The 19,633-nt window shown below is 41.9% G+C and overlaps 2 protein-coding genes across 2 annotated transcripts; both read right to left on the bottom strand.

The window, feature by feature from the left end:
- Positions 1-211: 211 nt before the first annotated feature.
- Positions 212-12,231, bottom strand: copa (COPI coat complex subunit alpha). Its single transcript, XM_079230985.1, has 30 exons — positions 12,133-12,231; positions 11,684-11,797; positions 11,522-11,595; positions 11,209-11,289; positions 11,028-11,104; positions 10,808-10,917; positions 8,939-9,048; positions 8,268-8,367; positions 7,924-8,142; positions 7,534-7,684; positions 7,344-7,410; positions 7,159-7,234; positions 6,950-7,032; positions 6,169-6,394; positions 5,600-5,738; positions 4,920-5,082; positions 4,567-4,713; positions 4,169-4,358; positions 3,976-4,071; positions 3,581-3,669; positions 3,297-3,420; positions 3,096-3,185; positions 2,896-2,999; positions 2,609-2,755; positions 2,311-2,451; positions 1,941-2,123; positions 1,599-1,709; positions 1,334-1,495; positions 733-927; positions 212-368 (listed from the first exon to the last, which is right to left on the bottom strand). Exons 1-30 carry the CDS (start codon positions 12,170-12,172, stop codon positions 309-311), a joined length of 3,669 nt encoding a protein of 1,222 aa, XP_079087111.1. The 5' UTR covers positions 12,173-12,231; the 3' UTR covers positions 212-308.
- A 922-nt stretch (positions 12,232-13,153) lies between these two features.
- pex19 (peroxisomal biogenesis factor 19) lies at positions 13,154-19,369 on the bottom strand. The gene is made up of 8 exons (XM_079226159.1): positions 19,291-19,369; positions 17,308-17,396; positions 16,259-16,421; positions 16,079-16,164; positions 15,789-15,986; positions 15,537-15,707; positions 15,205-15,249; positions 13,154-14,714 (listed from the first exon to the last, which is right to left on the bottom strand). The coding sequence occupies exons 1-8, from the start codon at positions 19,352-19,354 to the stop codon at positions 14,628-14,630; spliced, it is 903 nt and encodes a 300-aa protein (XP_079082285.1). The 5' UTR covers positions 19,355-19,369; the 3' UTR covers positions 13,154-14,627.
- Between the last annotated feature and the right edge of the window lie 264 nt (positions 19,370-19,633).

Here is a 19,633-nt window from a genome sequence, read left to right as displayed (position 1 = left end):
AAGAAGTAGCTTTTTGTAGGATAGGAGGCGCATGGAATAAGATAGTTAAAAGGATTCAAGAGTTTTAACATCACTGTGAGCAAACGTATATATATATATATATATATATATATATATATATATATATATATATATATATATATATATATATATATATATATATATATATATATATATATATATATATATATATATATATATATTTATATATATAGATCTCCGCTTTCATTCCTCGTGTTAATAGTTGTATTATTTCTCCAGAGTAAGTGTGGATGCATTTGTCTTTTTCTTGTCTTCTCCACCTCCTCTTAACGGAACTGAAGTGGACTCACACGCAGACCGATCACATCCTTACCGATCTCTGTCGCCTAGAAAAGGGGAAATTAAAGGTTACAGTGGGGAAATAATGAAAAAGATAATCACTCACTAATCTTCGTTTCTAGTGACACTTTTACACTTAGTTTTTATCTTTTACTTGACTCCAATAGACAGAGAAACTCTCAAAACTAGAGACAAATCTAAAATCACAAGATCTACAAATGTGTATATTTGTATGTCAATTTGTGACACACAACTTCACATACATTTGACTATTCTACATGAATAATGAAGTTAATTAACTCTTAACTTCAGCAACTGTCACTACTATTGCAAATATTTTCTCTCCACACTTTAGTGACTCGGATGGTCTCGAAAATTTGCTTTGAGCTGTTCAGGTTGATGGAGCTGTACCTGTGTGACCCTGCAGATCTGTCCTTTGTACATAGGGCAGTAGCAGGCTCCGGACAGAGGGCACTTCTCAACAGGACGTCCGCGGTACAGAGGGACGAAAGAGGCGCCGCACAGGTCGAATGGATTGTGGGGGTCGTAGTTCAACTGGTGGGCGTCTGTCAGGGTCTTCTCACAGGCTGCCAAGATCTTGCGGGTCTGAATGGCGGGAAGACATTTAACGTGATGGCAAGACATGAGAAAGCAGTTCAGTACTTTCAGAAGAGTGCTGCAGAAACTAAAACCCCGAAATGAGTCAACATTTTTGCACCACCGGGTCCCACGTTTCAAAGTCAACAGTTTTTTTTAAATGTGTTTTTCTAGATGCCTGACATAAGGTCTGTGGTTAACACAAGCTGAAGAGATTTTGTTGTCAGTTAATGTGTTTGCTACAGAGCTTTTTTTCTGCAGCAATCCAAGAGCCAATGGAAAAAAAATCCCACTGGCTTTTTGTCGAGGGAACCAGCGGTAACTTTAGATTTTGCCTCCAAAAACACATCATCTGTGCAGCTTTCTACGTAAAGCTGAAAACACAGAACGAAGCAGTGGATGTCGCACAACAAACCTGCTGTGCAACATCTGGCTTCGGCCCCAGCTCGAGCAGGCGTCGAGCGAAACTAGCGGCCGTCTTGAAGTTACGCAGCTTGAAGAAGAGGTTCAGAGCTGTGCGCAACACCAGCACCATGTGGACTGGCTGGAGATTACAGTGGGTGAAATAAGCGGCCATCTGTAGGGAAAACAGACAGACACACACACACACGTTAGATGGTTCGGTCTATAACAGCAGCTTATTCCAATGAAGGGGACGTCAGCAAGCCACAGATATTTACCTCACACAGCCTCTTCTGCTGATCCAAGGTGTCTTTAGGCAACTTCTTCCTCTCCGTCTCCATGGTGAGACCCACAATGTACTCTCTGCATATTGTGATCAGCTGCTGAGCCTGAAAAACAAACAAAAAACACACAGATTCCAATCACACATTCAATTTTTTATATATATATATATATATATATATATATATATATATATATATATATATATATATATATATATATATATATATATATATATATATATATATATATATATATATAGTGGTTGAAAAACAAACTGCCATAATTTGTGCTGGATTGGAGTTTTGATTGCAATTCACAGCCGGTTTGTGGCTCACCTCTGCAATCTCCTGCTTGTTATCCACCACCAGCAGAGGAACCGACAGCAGGATGACTCTGAAGCGCTCAACAGCTTCCTCGAACCGCCCGGATGTAGTCAGCTGGTAGCACTGCTGCAGGCGGGCGATGAGGTCGGAGAGGCGCAGGCCCACAGCGGGCAACCCTTGCTTTGCGCCACAGTCCTAAATAAATAACAATACTTGCTTAGTTACATTCACTTTCATTAGAAACAGGAAAGCAGGAACAGAGCACGTTTAAATTCATCATTTGAATAAATGCAAATCCACATCCATTCGTCTCCACTGACGCACCTTGAGGAACACATTGTGATTCTTATAGAGAGGTGACAAAAAAACATTTCAGCTGTACCTTCCAGTTCCTCTGGGGTTGGCTGCGCAGGCAGGGCAGGGAAGGCAGCCCCAGGTAACAGGTGCGGCCTCTGGACAGCGTCTGCATGAACAGCGACTTGTAGGGCTCGAAGCTCACGACTCCGACCTGGTCGTGGAGCAACTGGGGTACACAAGTTGAACCATGAATGCCGGTATAATGCGTGAATTATCATTTCAACACTGTCATCCCTTCTGTGCTTGGCCACGCCTCAGGCAAAAAAATTACAAAACACACATTTAGCTAGAAACCTGCAAACAATATGAATCGTTGTACATACTCTCATTGCAGTTTCGTAAGAGCCAGCCAGGATGTGGTCCACTGGCAGCTGGGAGTTGTTGCACCACAACTGTGTGGGACTCATGCCCTTGGTCGGTGGGACGAAGAAGCCGTCTTCTGATCCTCCACCTGCACCGGGCGGCAGGTCCTGATGGATTGGAGAAAGACATTGGAATTAAAGATTTCAACATTAGACAGAGCAGAGAAGAAAAGAAAACTCGCCACTGTTCAAAACTGTTCTTGTGTTGGGTGTAAACTCTGTGTTATTAGTGGTGGGAATTCTCTTACCAGCTCTGGAGGAAGGTCCAGATCTTCCTCCACCTCCCAGCCTCCTCCCTCCTCTTTTATCCCCCCTTCTTCCCCTGATCCATCCTGGGCATCCATGAAACCATCTGAGAGACAAAGAAATGTTTATTTATAATAAAAAAAAAAAATAAAAAAAAAGTGCAGTACTGATTATGTGGACCAATCCACTACACTGAAGTTACCTTCATCCAGCTGAAGCTCGGCATCGTCTCCCCAGCCCTCGCCTCCTGGGGCTTCCATGTCCGGGTCGGCAGCCATCTGACCCGCTTTCCCTACAACAGAAAAACACGGTTCTCACTCTGGCAAAACCAGCAACCACAACAAAGTAATTTATTTCCTTTTCTGACTTTAAACAACTGGACCTTTGTAGATTTACGACTCACCCTTAGCCGCAATGGCTCCCTCAAAGAAGCCCTTTGACACAGTGAGCAGAGGCCAGTTGGTGTCCAGAGGGTTGATGGGTGGAGAAGGCTGCAGCAGCTGTGCATTGGGATCAACCTCTGGCACCTGCAAGACAAAAGTCACATCATTATTTAATTGAGATTATGCATTTGTGCTACACAGACAAAAGAAAGATTGAGAGCACTGCTTCTGTTTCACACTGCAAAGTTATGGTGGTCCTTGTTGTGTGTATAAAAGCTCCAGAGAATGTTTTCTAAAAACACACCGTCTCTTTTTCTGGGTCAAAGGTCTCCTTCAGTGCCTCAGCCTCTTCATCCAGCCCATGAGTGGCTGCAGTGAGGTAAGCCAGAGACTCTGGAAATATACACAAACACTCGTTGGCTTCTTGTTCCATCGTCAACAATAATACAAAGAAACAACAACACTGATTTGGTAAAGTGGAAATTAAGATGAGTAGGTCATTGTGTGATTGCTATTCAAATTAAATACATGAGTTGGTTCATATTTGTAACATTGAACCAAAAAAAAAAAAAAGACAATTAATGGCTGATGTATGCAGGTAACAGGATGAGCTCATAATTCTACTGTAAAAGAACAGTAGAAAGAGAAAAAATGAAAGAATATGAATGAATACGCGATGACGGAGACACTTAAACTCACTCTGTCCACAGTTCTTGAGGATGCGGACCCTCTCGCTGACATCTCCCAGGTAGAGAGCAGCCTGGTAGTGACCGCTCATGTCCTTCCTGATCTCAGCTGCAAACCAAGAGTGTTGGATATAAGTTCACCGACAGAACAAGACACACAAACCTCCAACCGAATCCCCGGATCTTTGAGAGTCTCCATCGCTCACCGATCTTCATCATTTTGCGCAGCTTGGCCAGATTGCCGGTGATGAGGTAGAGGAAGGTGAGCTTGTCAAAGTTCTTGGTCCTCTGGTAGCACATTTCCACGACCTGGTGGTGACCCTGCAGCAGAGCCGCTTCACCCAGACGCTCCCAGCAGCTGCGGTCATCCAGGGCCTTCGCTGCCTCCAGAGCCACCTGAATTATGGAGAGACAGATTTATTTGTAAGAAGTGTACTTGAACGAGAGTATCATGCAAAACGATTATCCAAACAGCAGAGGGAGAATTGAAGCTAGAGCTCAATCAGTTTCCCAAATTGTTATTACATTAATTTGGGCTGAAAACTTGCAAAAGCATATTTTAAAAAAAAGTCCTATTTATACAGTTTGTCCAGCAGACGCTCACCTCGATGTTTCCACACTCCAGAGCCAGACTAAAGCGTGTCTTCTCATCTTTGACAAAGTGCAGCGCCACCTCAGGGTAGCCCTTCTTCTGCAGGTAGGCGATGATGGACTGGCCCACCAGCTTGGCATTACGCACCATGTGGAGCACCTGGAGGGACAACGATAAGGGGAATTATGTCTTGAACCAGAAGCAAATGATCGTCAGTGCAAGGTTTATGAGGTAGAAATGTCTATGAAATGGACGATTAAAGATGCAGAGTCATTATAATAATACACAATACCTTCCTACATTGTTACACATTAAGTAAAATATTGCAAGGAAGCCGGTACAGTGTACTTTAATAATTGACTCACCTCGTCATATTTGCGGTTGACCAGGGCCAGTTTGAAGCGGTACTCTGTGGGGTCGATGGTGAGGACGCGCGGCCTGCACTCCCGGTCCAGGCAGTACACACTGTTTCCTCTCACACGGGTCACATAGATGGGCAGGTCCAACGTCCTGATGATGCCATGATCGCTACAGGGAAACACAATGAAACGTGAACATGGAGCATGTGAGGGGGTTTCACCAGTTGATGCGTGTGGCATTCTGCTTTTCTAACTGTAAAAAACTATAAATCTAAAATGTTACAAGTTTCCTTGTTTGGGGAAGACACTGCAAACTTTATTTTTGTTTGTCCTTCCAAATAAAAACACACTGAAGAACAGTCTTAAAACAAGTTGTCTATGCATTTACATGCAGTTTTTTATAGTGCAAAGCAACCTGCAGCCTCCTTGGCTTTACACTATAAACTGCTTTCATCTTTGAAATCCGGTCAGTGAAGACACTGAACGAGAAATGTGTGCCCTTCATTCGTCTACACTTCCGGTAATTACTCCGACATCTCAGCAAGATCGCATGCTGTTCAGAATATCTAGTTTGCTTTTTAAGAGTTAAACTAAACTCTTGAGAGTTAGGATCCGCCGTTGTGGCCTGAATAGAGTTGTCCGATAACAGACTTGGATCAACTACCGCCGCACTAAGCAGCACATACCCAGAGATGAGGGCGTATTTGATGTGGTTGGAGGTGGTGTAGATGAAGACTCCGCTCTCGTCCCAGGCTCCACTCTTCACCCTGATGTTCTCGTGAATGTTGCAAAGACTCTCCAGCTTGCGGTTGCAGATCATGATGGCTGAGTGACGGAAAAGAGAGAGAGCAAAGAAGATTTAGAATGACTTTGTTTCGTTGGAGAAACGAGCTCGAACTTTTGGCGGTGAAGAGCATCTTCACATTCGCCGTCTTCTTTGAACCAATGACAGCATCACATTCAAGTCAAATTAATTCACTTTACTTTCACAAACTAATAAATGGTGCTTTTACCAACATTTACACATGGGTCCTTCACAACACCGCATCCTCTTTTGATGCAAAAAGAGAAAGTTGTGCAGATGTGCGAGTTACGCAAATATGTCAAACATGCATTACTTTGGTAAAGTGGACTACGTTTATTTTACCAGCCTCATGATAAGCATGGTTTGAATTAGAGCCTCAGCAGCACAAACCGAGTTAGGGGACAGAATAAGACATTTCGACTCTGTGATAAGTATCCTTCATCTACCCACCGTGTTTGGCCAGCAGAGCCACGTGGCTGGTGTCGGCGCTCCACACCACGTACTTGACCTTGGCGATCTTAACGGTGGCCAGAGAGCGTTTCTGCTGCACGTCGAACAGCGTGACGCCGTCGGCGTCGCGCAGCAGCAGCGAGCCCGTCCCGGCGTAGAAGATTTCCTCGCAGCTCGGCACCTGAACTTTCTTCACTATTTCATTCTTCAGGTTCTTGATCAGCAGCTGCAGAAGGAGAGAGAAGTGTAATTAGATGAGACGATACGAAGTCAGATAGACAAAAACAAAAAGTCAGAAAGATACAGAGAGCGCAGATATAAAGAATTAAACATATTTTAGTAAAAAATGTTTTACAATGGGAAATATACTGGTTTAAAAAGTAAAAAAAAACCCGAATATTTCTATAATATTAATGAGCAATTAACTATATCGGATTGAATGATGGCTTCAAACTTTGGTTGACCAATTTCACTTTTACCGAGTAAAAGCCTAAAATTAGCATGATATTAATACACATTATGAATTTAACCATGTGATTTAAATAAATACTATACACTAAAAATATAGAGTTTGCAAACTTACATCCACTGATTAGCGACTGCAGCCTGTACAAACCAGTCAAATATAAATCTAATCTTTAAATGGAAAAAGTCAAAGCTCAAGTTTAATGTCCTCATCTCTGCCTTTCAATCATTTACTAAGAACTTCCCAACTTTTCAAGATGAAATCCATATTAAGTTATTACTCTTCATTTCTTTCTTGACCTGCAAATGGACTTACAGAGTGCATGCGGTCCAAGACGGCGAACCTGTTCCTCGCCACCCAGACTGCCGTCAGACCAGAGGACCTCTTCCCCTCCGGTGCTGAGAAAGAGAAAAACAGTACATTGAAAAAAAAGGGATCCAATTTGTTGGCATCCATTCAACACCTTCCAGTGATGAAGTGAAAGCAAAGTGTGAGTAAAAAAAAAAAAACTGTTGTTTCTGTACCATCAGGGTTCTGAGAGTCGCTCTCCTTGGGAATAGAGTACAGGTCATAGGTACTGTTCTCCAAGTTGGTCGCCCTCTGCAGAAGGTAAAGAGCATTGTAAGAAACATATGGAAAACATTATAACTCTAGTTACCAGTGAGGGATTACCATTTGGGTTTTATTTTTTGAATGGAAAGATTCTTACGGTGCAGAGCAGGACAGCGTTCTCAGCAGGGTTGTAAGACATGCTGAACACCGGGAACTTAGAACCACTAGAACCAGAACACACACACAAAACGGCACGTTACACTCACTTGCATCCAAACGCTTCAACTCAATTCAGACGTCAGTCATAATTGAGGTTGGTCTGCATGCAGAACCTCTAAATGACCGACCTGCGCAGCTGCATGACAGCGGTGTCCTTGCTGCTGTTGAAGTCCAGCTGGCGGAGGAAGCGGTCCTTGACGTAGTACAGCATGTTGCCGTGCACGGCGTATGCCGGACGCTCGCGCTCCAGCTTGAACACAATCATGCCGCTGTCATGACCTGAAGGACACACAGACCGACTTTTAGTGTAATAAGCACATAAACAAAGCTACACACCCAAGTGTTAGAGCGTTTTTATGAAATGGTAATAAAGCAGAGAAATTAAATGCCCTTTGATGTATAGCAGAAACCAAAACGTGGGATGTGAATGACAGACACCAAAATCACGAGCTGCATATTTTGAAGAATACTTAAATTTGATTAAATGTGTACAGATGCAGAGCAGAGGCACCACCTACCGGCAGCGAACAGGTTGAGGTTCGGGTGAGCCCCCAGCACCCAGAAGCGATCGTGGTCCCGGCGGAAGGTCTGCACTCCGGTCCTCTTGGACATATCCCACACGCGGATGCTCTTGTCCTCAGAGTTGGACAGGATGAGCTCCTGGCGCGGGTGGAAGACGGCACAGGACACGTTGTTGTAGTGACCGCGGCACGTGTCCAGCTCCCACGCCTTGGATTCTGGGCATAGGGTGGGGAGGGGGAAAAGAAATGTTAACACTATTGTGGGGGCGGGTAAAAATTAAATCAGCAGTTTAAATACAAAATAAAAAAATAAGAAGGAGTTTGACTCAATACACACATACCGTTCATTCTCCAGATCTTGACCTGCCTGTCGTCGGCTCCAGACACAATGAGAGGCATGGTGGGGTGGAAGGCAGCCCAGTTGACGCCGCGGTCGTGACCCTACACACAGAAACACAGTCAAGTCCCACAAATCTAAACGGAGATTCAACAGCCGTGCCAGCGCTTTGGCTGAGGACTCAAGACTTTCTCTAAAAAAAAAAAAAAAAAAAAAGTCAAATTACAACTAAATAAAATTTGAGTGCATCTGGTTGCATCTAAACATTTCATTACCTACATATGATGACGCACCACTGTTACCAATGTTAAAACCCAACCTGGGCAATGTTATTATATAGACATTTCTTGACCCAGAGGATCAATAACTCAAAAACACACAGAGGAACGTGACACAAATTAGACAACTGCCTTCATTTACTAAACTAAATCATTTAGAATTTTCTGACAGTAACTTTGAAGACAGTGACTATTTGCGAAATATCTTTGGCTTTCAGTGGAAAGGAAACATTAATCACTGAGGGACACAAATTATTTCTTAAAAGGAGCTTCCAGTGAGCACGACCCCGTGGCCAGGTGAACAATAGCTGTTGCTCACCTGTCGAAGTTAAAGGTTGATTCCCTCAAAATGACGACCACTTCAGACTGAATCATACATGTAAACCTCCCCGCTCACCTCAAGGACGTGCTTGACGACAGCATCCGACGCGCCGAACAAGTCGACGCCAGAGATGCCGCGCACATCCGTCTCCACGGCGCCTGGAGACAGGTTCTTCTTCCTCAGACCTGGAACCAACATTCAGGGCATCGCGTGCAAGGAAGGAGCCATATTCATGTTAAACAAGGCAACACCAAAATACAGAAGGGGGGTGCGGGGGGAAGAGAGAGAAGAACAAAAGGAGAAACTACTAATATAATTAAATATTAAGCAATATAATAGAGAGGAGAGGTAACAGAGCTGAATTATAAATAGAAGGAAGAACTGTTGGACTCTTGAACACACACACACACACACACACGGTTAAAAAACACCAACACAACCTTTGCTCTCTCAGTCCCTGCCATCTTGAGTCTGGAAACAATCACGGTTCTAATAATAATAATAATAAAGTTGATTTGGTTAATGAATCACACACGCACACAGAAGAAAACCACAATTACATGATTGGCTTGATTTGCAGTGAAAGATAACGATTAGCTCCCAGACTCAAAAGACATCAGGAAAAAAAAATTGAGAAAACACAGCTTGCGTTCATGATTCCTGCCGATTAAAGCGACGTGGTGGACGGAGAGTTCAACAGCACCGGAGAGATGACACAGAGGGGAAGGAGATGGCTCTGGGAACTCATGTGCAGGTGTGGATGTTTCCAGGGAGAGCATGGGATAAGGAGGTCACAGGGAGTGCACAGATTTGGATGTGGATGGGGGTGGGTGGGTGGCTGGTGATGCCTGCCGTTGTAAAAGACGTGCTCTGATGGGGCGCTGGATGTAGGAAATATTAGGAGTTGTTTGTTTTCTGAAAGGCTCGTGCTTGTTTCTGCACTGTAACATGCAGCGTTAATAGAATGAGACATGCCACAGTCGTGGGTTAGGAATTAAGTTGGGAACAATATGGTGACTTTTCCTGCAAGAAATATAAACGCTGTTTTATATTTCATATTATATTTTGAGTAGTAGAGCTAGCCGTGCAAATGTCATGCCAGGGAGTATAAAACCACTTCAAAATCAGTAGTGAGAAAGTTTAGGTTTATAAAATATACGCTTTCAAACTAGTTAGTAGTATGGTAGTTTTACTTGACGCATTTTATACCAATGCAAAAATAACAGCATCGAAAGCAGGATGGACTTCCTATAATTAAAGTGTGCAAAGTTAGTCTTTCTTTAAATGGATGCCGTGCATGTAGCATGTTGAGTCAAGCATGCAATTTCTTCACCCTGCTATGATGTAGGAGCTCATAGAAGCTGTATGCATGAATGCAACCATGCCGTTTGCTAGAAAATGTGAAAGCCAATGTATTCCCGGGACAGGAGACAGGTAAAGGTCACATCATACGCATGTTCACAGGTAAGAAAGTGATAGAAGATGCGAGTCAATTAATGGTTATTAGTTAGTGAGAAGAAACAGAAAGCAAGAAATACAATCAACAATAATAGATTTTAAGAGCATGCAGAAACACAGAAACACCTCCCATTTCCTATTTGGTCCTTTTCTACCACATTTGTCATTACATTTTAGTCTCTGACCTGTAAACCCTTTCTTCATTGATAACACCTTACAGTGAGTGTTTCATTCAGAAATAGCACACTATAAATTGGTTCTGACAATACATCCATTTCCCTGTCTGACTTTTTCCTGAAAGGAGAGGTGTTTCTGCAAACAGCCCATAGAGATTTGTCCTCTACAAGTAAGAGAGGAAGAAGAGATGGACCAGAACTTTAATTCATCCTGTTCCTGCTTCTTCCTCATCCTGCATACCACTCTACCCTTCCACCCCTTCCTCAACCCAGCCCGCTGTCCTCTGGTCAGCCGTCCCCAGGCGCTCACCGGAAATATCCCACACACGCACGGTCTGGTCCAGACTGGCCGACACCACCAGGTCCTCGGATGGGTGGAACTGGGCGCACATCACATAGTGATTGTGGCCGGTCAGCACACTGTGGACGAGGGGAGAAAAGGGGATGGATTGAGAATTAGAAACACAGGTGTAAAAACAATAATAATTGCAACGCTTTTACACTTTAAAAAACTTTAACGCGTGTCTTACCAGACGCAGGTCCTTGACTGCCAGTTCCAGATGCGAATAGTCTGGTCATCTGAGGCGCTCAGAATCCAGGGGTAATCCTACAGTAATGCAAATGCTTGGGTTAATTAAATCATGTCACTCTGTACCTCAGTGATGAAATGGATGAGAAGCAGATATATTTAACGGCATCAGAACAACTTACATGGTGGAAGAAGGTAGTTCTGATGTAGTCAAGGTGTCCAAGGAGAGTGAAGAGGCAGCGTCTCAGTTTGTAGTTCCACACCTGAACAAATAGGAATATTTACTCAACATGTACAAATATAACATATTGATGCAATCTAAAAATTATATGGAATACGAATATGAGAGATGCTTCATCCACAAGTCATAACTGCACTATGCAAAATAGCAATACACATCTAATGTAACTATTTGAATTTAAAAGAAATTATGAAAAAAAAAGAAGCTTCACGTCATTTCTACGTGGCAACACATTAGTGCAAAAGCAGTCTCACCTTGATTTTGTAATCATCTCCTCCAGACACAAACAGAGGCTGCTGTTTGTGGAAATCAATTCCTCTGACGGGACCTGGGGCCGAAACACACATCAATTAAATCCCATATCTACTTAATGATCTGATGATGCACTACACCGGCCACGTCACTGCCTATCTCACCATCATGCTCGTCAAACTTGTCAATAAGTGTGCACATCCGATAGTCCCACAGCTGGATGACGCCGTTGTGCAAACTCGCAAGAACCCATGGCCTCTTCGGATGAAAGCTAAGGCCTGGAATGTAAAACAGCTGATCAACGGTCGCATAATGTCAATTAAAACATATATATGATTAAAACCTCAGCTGATGGGAGGCCAGCTTACATATATATATTTATTAGCAAGGAAAGCTTAGCTACATATTAAAAGCTAGCTAGTTAGTTAAGCTAGTTGACGTTAGATAGCTAAAGACACGTGACATAAATCACATGAAGTTGTGATACACACGCATATTGAAACAAGCAATTCATTCATTTACATAACGGATATTTAAAATTATACATAACAGAGCCGGATAACGTCAACTAGCTAACACTAGCTCCTCAGCTAACTGCAGCTGACAAACTCACCTTTGACGCGGGCCGACTTTGTTTCAAATTTAGTTAGCATCGTCCCTTTTGACAGTGACACACGTCGCGATGTTAACGCTTCGGTAAGACGTACAACTCCCCCGCGAACAATAGAAACAACTCAAATACTCCGGACAGGTGAACTCGGTCGGCCTGATCGCCTTCGATCGTTCAGCCGATCCTCCCGTTTCCTGACACGTCGCACGTTTTGTTTTCCGGTTTTGAACAATAAAGTTTTGATGGGAAAAAAATGTTGACGCCGGAAGTTCCACGGCGGCAGAAGATAGAACTGTAACACAGAGCGGAAGTGATTGTTCAAAACCCCGTTGACTCGTTCATAACGGCTACTCTAAGTGGTCTATTTCTAGTACGAAAATACATGGTCGATTTCTCCAGCTGACGAAAAATGAAAAACTCAACTGAAAGCTCCAAAACTAAAAGCTAATAAGTGGGCCTTGAGTCAAAATTTTCTAGGAGCTTAAACCCACTATTAATCAGTAAATCCCTGGATCCAAAATCATTCTAAATATCAGCTTTCAACCAATAGTAATGAACACAAACCATGTCACCATACATCATTTGTATTGCTACAATTCTACATTTGCATATAAATACTGTATGTATGTATGCAGATATATCTTTGTATATATGTTTTTACTCTGCCAATGCACTTATTTTTAACATACTCACATATTTCATGCACTCACACACAGATGTTTATGATTTTGTCTTGATGTGGCTATTTTAACTGTAATTCTGACAGTTCAAACGACAAATAAACTTGAACCGTTATGACTATTGGATTGTTTAATTTATAGCAAATAAAATGAAAAAAGCTTTTGAATAGAAAGTCTTAATCTGCAATGCAATTAGTTGTCTAATAAACACATACAATAGCAAAGTATAATCCACAAAACTGGACAATATCTGAAAATAAATACTATATTAAATCACTTGCTGCTGCTACTTATGTAAAAGAAATGACTAATAATCCACAAGATCAAAAAAAAGATTTGCATTATACCATTATTTTATTTAATATATTTACAAAGCAAGACATTGTCAAATAACATGATGCTTTTTTATTTATTTTTTTGAATTTTTTACACGGTGTTGTGGGGATGTTTGCATCGGCCCTGAGAGTTGAATAGATTGCACCCCCCTTACGTGGGCCTCCACAGCAGCCTCCCCTCAGCCGTGTTTAGTGTAAATCTGTTATCTTTTCACTGCATGGCTGACTGAATCCTTTCACAGTACCCCTTTATTATAGTTATTGATGAGCTGATGGTCGTGTGACTTCTAGTCCTCTCTCTACGGTCATGAGGCACAATTCGTACACAGGTGGAAAAAGTGGCCGCTGGAGTAAACAAACCCACCAAGCACAGCCAACAGGCCGTGGATGTTTCACCCAACAGTTCATCTGTATGAATGACGGATACGTTTCTCTCCTCGTGCGACAACTCTGGAAAGAACATGATGTGCAGGACAAAAGTACATGGTGGTAAACACTCCTGAATATCCCTCAAGTGTTTTTTCTGTCCTAGCAGGGGAGCCCATAGCAAAGAAACATCACTCTGCACATTAAAAACACTGGGAATCACAAGGGCAGCACTTTGCACAGCAACTCTACACTCACCACAGCAAAGGCATACAGGAATCATCATCTCAATTTCAAATTAATACAAGGGATTAGGGTGACAACACACAGGGGGCGGGGTCTTGTTAAATTAGCGGTGGAAACTTCTCATGAGGTGTTCAAACCCCTCTAGTATTTTTAATCATTTAAATAATTAACAAATGTACATTACCTTTATCTTTCAGTTTCCTTACATATTAATAAGTAATTAACTCGTTAAGTTACATCCTCTACAGCCTGTACAAAAACATAGGTGTGTGTTAAATGAAGTACCAAAGAATGATCACTTACTTGGGTGTAAAAATGGGACGATATTGCAGAATTCACACCTCTTTAAAAACTATATTCTTGAGTGCTTAGCTGAATGAGAGGACAATCTAAAAGACCTAAAAATAATAACTTAATGTAATTTTTCAAAAGGCACTGTTAATACCCGTGAGGTGGCTTGATAGATTTTACCATGAGGCTAAACAGTTTGGTAAAAACAACATGAAGAAGTATATTTTCTTTGTTAAAGAAATGCTGTTAAAACTAAACCGTGAAGGAGCTGCGGCAACCGCTGACCAACTAATCTAGAGCTGTTGAAATGTTCTCAGCTGTGCGTTCAGTGATTTTCGACAGGAGAGAGTGTGTGTGAGTGTGTGTGTGTGGTTCCTGTTGGTTTTCGTGCCTCCTCCTCCTCTTGTTGTTGTTGTTGTTGTTTTCTGCATCCACACACCTTCCACTTGACGGAGAGCAGTGTCGAACAGTCTGGTCACACTCCTGCTTGACCGTCGCCTCACACTCCTTCACTCCCTGCCTGTCGCTGACGCACACAGAGTAGTGGCTCCGGTGCTTCTGAAGGGCCGCACCGCTACCATCACATGACGGAGCACTGCTCTGCCGGCCCGGCCCCGGGGCCTCCTGGGAGATTCAGGGACTCCATGTCAAAGTTGAAGCCTGGAGGCTAGTGGGGAAGAATGCCGTCATGTCGGAGTCAGGGTTGGGTGAAAATGACTATTTCAGGATACTTTTCCTCATCATTAATGCTATTCCTATAATGTATACTTTTTGCATCAATATGATGAAGCACCTTTGTTTGTAAAGTATTTCATTCATTTCATTAGCTGAAAATAGAAATCCCCACCTTGTTGTTTAATCCGTAAGCAGTTCATGAATCATATTTCCTGAACTTGTAAACAAATTAAAATAAATACCACTATTGCAATTTCTTTAAGCAACAGCTCAGGAATGTTGTGATTATATTACATGCTAAGGGTAGTTCGGCAAGAAAAAGTGGACTGAAGTTAGCTATTGCTTTTATAAAATGGGACATCAAGTATGGCAACATGAAAGTTATAAACGAAGATGAAGAGTTTTTTTCTCCCCCAATAACTAATAAAGCTCACAATAAAATAGACCTTCCTTGGCTTGGAACATGCACCGCTGAAACTTACCGCGTCGCCTGCTAGCTCTTTGGGTGGCTGGCCCAGGTCCTGAAGCTGCAAGAAAAAAGCATCATAATCTGTGATGAGTTTCATTCTTAACCAAATAAACCATTTAAATTAAAAATAAACAACACGACTTGTTTGTAAGCAATGCCGCCCCACTGCCAATGTAATGACAGTTTACACTTGCGGTAGTAGCTAATTCATAATGACTCACAATCCAAATTCTAAACAAGCACGACACAAAAAACCTTGGGACAAACCTAGAAAATATATTGATTCCGTTCAAGGACAATTAACATTTCAGCAACCTAGAGGTCAGAAATGCGGAGCGCGGCTACCTTTTGCATCAGGTCCATGATGCTCTCGAACGCGGCTTCTTTATCTCCAGCCCCCTGCTCCTCGATCTCAAAGTTCTTACAGATCTCCCCCATGATTTGGGCCTGCTGCTCATAGCGCTGGTAGTCCTCTGGGCTAAGGCTCGGCTTGTTGGCTTCCAACCATTCTGGGTACTGTGAGGTGGAGGGACATTCATGAGTGACTCTCCGGAAAAGGAACTACGCACTATGGTGAGGGTGAAACAAAATGCACACCTTAGCTGTGATCTCTTTGAGAGACGGATAAAGCACTTCCTTGGAGAGGAGATTCTGCATGATGGACTGCATGATGGGGAGGATGTTTCCGTCATCACCGCCGCCTCCTCCTCCTTCTCCACCTCCTCCTTCGCCACCATCCTCCAATCCCAGGCCCTCTAGAGCCTTGACAAGGTCGTCTCCAGCTAGTCCTGAGGACTGCAAGAGAACAATAACAATAGTCGGTAAACTGTTCCATGTTTGCATCGTCTCTTAACAGTTTCATAATTGATGTATTCTGATTTACCCACCTGCAGGTTATCTGCATTCTTGGCCAGGCCACGCAGGGTGTCTTTAAGACAGCAAGTGAATTCCTGCTGGGAGGCCGTGTCAGTGCCTGTACAGAAGAAACGCAACATTTAGGCTACCGAATAAAACAGTACGCAGAAGAACGTATCCAAAACCACAAATACTCAAATTGTAGCCCGTACCAACTTTGCCTGCGGCCTCTGACAGTTTATGGAAGTGCTGCAGTAATTCTGGCTCCTCGTGGGCCAGCTCCGTCATGGCCTTCTCCCACTCCTCCCTGGCTTGGGACGCCATGTCGCCCTCAAAGAGAGTCTCAAAGAGTTTGCTGTCTTCAAGCAGAGGCGGCTACACAGGCAAATAAAACGCATGTCAAGCTCCTTCTTCACACTTCTGAGGAATCTGTGAGTGCTAACGTTTTTTTGCATCGCTTTTTTTGTTCTTTTTCAGACAAATTAGCTCTTGACCGTCATGATCAGTATCTACTATTTATTTATTATTTTTTGCACAATGCAAACAATAAAATAAAAATCATAACAGAGATAAATGAATATCACAGTGCTGGAAGAGACAAAAAGCCAACTGGGCTTATTTGAAGCCTCCACCTTAAAATGTTACAAAATTACAAACATAAAATGAAATATGCATAAGATAGACAACAAAAGAAAGAAAGAGAAATAATGTCATTATGTCCAGTCTGTGGAGGCATGTGTGCGCATGTGTGAGCGTGAAAGTAAGCATGGCTTGCGTTTGTTCAGGGATGTTGAATTATACACCTGTGGTATTTCCTAGGCAATGGTAATTCTACAAGTCCCCATGAGTGAAACAGCTAAAACAAGAAAGACATGAACACTAATAAATAAAAAACTCTTACAAAACAGCAATAACACTTTCTTTTAGGCAATTTTTTAAACATTTTATAGACAATTTGAGTTCCAGCTTTGGAAGCTTGGCCACAGCTTCTGGTCCAAAAACTGTTGTTGCAACTGAGAACGTATTTTTTTGTTGGGTGGGGACTGAACTTTGTAAACTTTCCAGCTTGCGCAATCGCCAACCAGCTGAATATAACACTTAGCAGCAGCAAAGGTCAGCAAGTTATAAAACGGAGAAAGAGCACCTGGGCAAGTTGTGGACTAATAACAACAGAGGCAAACAAATATCTGTATCTTTCAGAGTTTAACAAGATGTGAATCATAAAACCACTCCATCGTAACAAAAATAATTACCAACAGACCTTCTCTGCGCCGCTGTTGGCTGAGGAGGAAGCAGCTGCAGGTTCAGGGGCTGCAGGGGCCGGTGTCTTGTCAAAGTCATCCAGCGCACCTTAAAGAAAAACACAACGTTAGAACCATGCCAGAGGCCTTTTAAAGATGATTAAACAAGTAGTTAAACACACATGTTAGAATTCAGCCAATATATACTTATCCCTTTACCCATTTAAGCCCAAGCTGCAGAAAAGGCATAAAACATAAATATCCAAACAGCTTGTGCAGTGAATTCCTAAAATATTTACTGTGTAACACAAACTTTTTATCTTGTAATGCTGCATATAATGAGTCTTCTTTGTAACGATCCAAAGTGTTTCAAGCTCTTTTACAGCGATAAAAACACAACTCTCATCTTTAATATTATGAATTAAGTACTACAGCTCTGAGTTGGATGTAATATGTTAACTGGTATGAAAATGAGGATATACTGATATTTGAACTTTTCATGAAGCAAAAAGAGTGGCATGAAATGTACAGTCAGTTCAAGTTTATTAGGTGAAATTATCTAAAATTAAGAATAGTCCTGCAATAACTTGTAAGCTTTGTTTGTGGAGCTGTTGGAACGTTACTGTGTTTTACTAAAATGTAGGTGATCCTCAGAGTTACAGTGTTATTAGTTAAACATTATACATAGGTAAAACGTTAATTATGCATTATAATTAATCAGCACCATAAACTACATTCTCTAAAATGAATCAATAAATTCACACAGTTTCAACACAAACTGAACATTACAGCTTTCATAAAAGGACAGATTTGTTGCAGGTCTGTTGTCTAGACAATATTCATTTTAGCTAAATGTACAAAATAAACTGCGAACTGAACATTTGACCAGAAAGTGACGCAACACGCGCACAAAGGTGAGCAGAGAGAGGCTGACGGCAGACACACACTACTATCACAGCGGTACTGCAACTGTGGTTTACAGTAAGGTACTCTAAATGTGTTTAACTATAATACTGTAATTTAGTAGCACATTACTGTATTTAATACACATTACTGGAAATAATGATATACTAAATATAGCCGACTACTCCACCATTAGCTAATATTTATGACTGAGAATGTAAACACAGGCTTACAATTATTAACATAATGTGTTCTATAAACAATTAAATGTAAATATTTTTCACTCTAGTTTTTGGTTGGGGGAGAGGGGTACTCATAAATTAAATACAAATATTTTTTTTCTGTAATTTTACTAATATGTTGGACTTCCTTAGAAATAACATGAATACAATTTGGAAATGGACTAAATTGCACTTTAAATAAGAAAGCATGTGCAAACATCAGCCAGAGTGAATCAAAAATAAAACAAACTAATCATAAGCCATTCCCTATGTTAAAGCCATGCATCTCAAAACAAACACTTTAGTACATAAATTACACGCAAACAAACACGCCTCACTTTTCAAGTTTACAAGCAAAACCCTCGAACCGTTCAAATAAAAAACACCTGCAGTTTTCTCCAGGAGTCAATCACACATTACAGTATCTGCATTATTATTATTATTATTATTATTATTATTATTATTATTATATATATATATATATATATATATATATATATATATATATATATATATATATATATATTCACGACATGTGTTTTAAATACAGGACACATTTTAAAGCACGTCATTTAATCAGGTGTTGCAGGAATGACCCCGGCTGATGTCGGTCACTGCTCGCGGAGTTACCCGACATACAAGTGCTTTATCACACGTCCACGTGCACGCGCACAGTTTTATTTGATTGTTTTGGATCATAATATCACCCACTGGCCTGACTATCATTGATAAATGCAGCTACTTTGGTCGAAATCAAGGACCCCAGACCGGGAGGTCCCACCGCGCAGCACACACGCTAGGAGGAGGACGGGGTCTTCGTCCCGGACTCGAGTGAGGAGAGGACGGGTCGCTGTAAAGAACTCAATGTCAAACACTCACTGTCCAATAATTCGTCCAATTCTGCATCGTGTCCGGTGGACGGCTCCCCTGTTCCCGACGCCATGATGTTACCTTTCTCCAAAACACCCACCAAAGCAGCAAGCACCGAGCGGGGTCTCCGAAAAATGACGTCTTGGGAAGAAAATGTCGCAGGAAATATGACGTCGTGACGACAGGCCTAAAGGTGGGATCTGGCGCCATCTAGTGGCAGTGGTAAAGAAAACACTTACTCAAGCGATCAATAAAAACATTTAACCAATAAAACAAAAGATAAATATACCTATTTCCCTTTACATTATCAGCTAGCACGCTGGTCTAGTGGTTAACACTGGCACCCGACTTT

This window comes from Taurulus bubalis, assembly GCF_910589615.1.
Source record: "Taurulus bubalis genome assembly, chromosome: 1".
Classification (NCBI taxonomy): domain Eukaryota; kingdom Metazoa; phylum Chordata; class Actinopteri; order Perciformes; family Cottidae; genus Taurulus; species Taurulus bubalis.
This window is presented reverse-complemented; position numbering and strand designations above follow the sequence as displayed.

Coding starts and splice junctions, on each gene's coding strand:
- pex19 (XM_079226159.1), bottom strand. CDS start 19,354: ATGGCGTCGGGAACAGGGGAGCCGTCCACCGGACACGATGCAGAATTG. Junction 17,397..19,290: donor ATTGGACGAATTATTGGACA/GTGAGTGTTTGA, acceptor TTTTTCTTTAAG/GTGCGCTGGATGACTTTGAC. Junction 15,708..15,788: donor TCAAAGAGATCACAGCTAAG/GTGTGCATTTTG, acceptor TCCACCTCACAG/TACCCAGAATGGTTGGAAGC.
- copa (XM_079230985.1), bottom strand. CDS start 12,172: ATGCTAACTAAATTTGAAACAAAGTCGGCCCGCGTCAAAG. Junction 5,083..5,599: donor AAATACGCCCTCATCTCTGG/GTATGTGCTGCT, acceptor GTTTCCCTGTAG/CGATCATGGCATCATCAGGA. Junction 2,452..2,608: donor CTTACGAAACTGCAATGAGA/GTATGTACAACG, acceptor TGTGTACCCCAG/TTGCTCCACGACCAGGTCGG.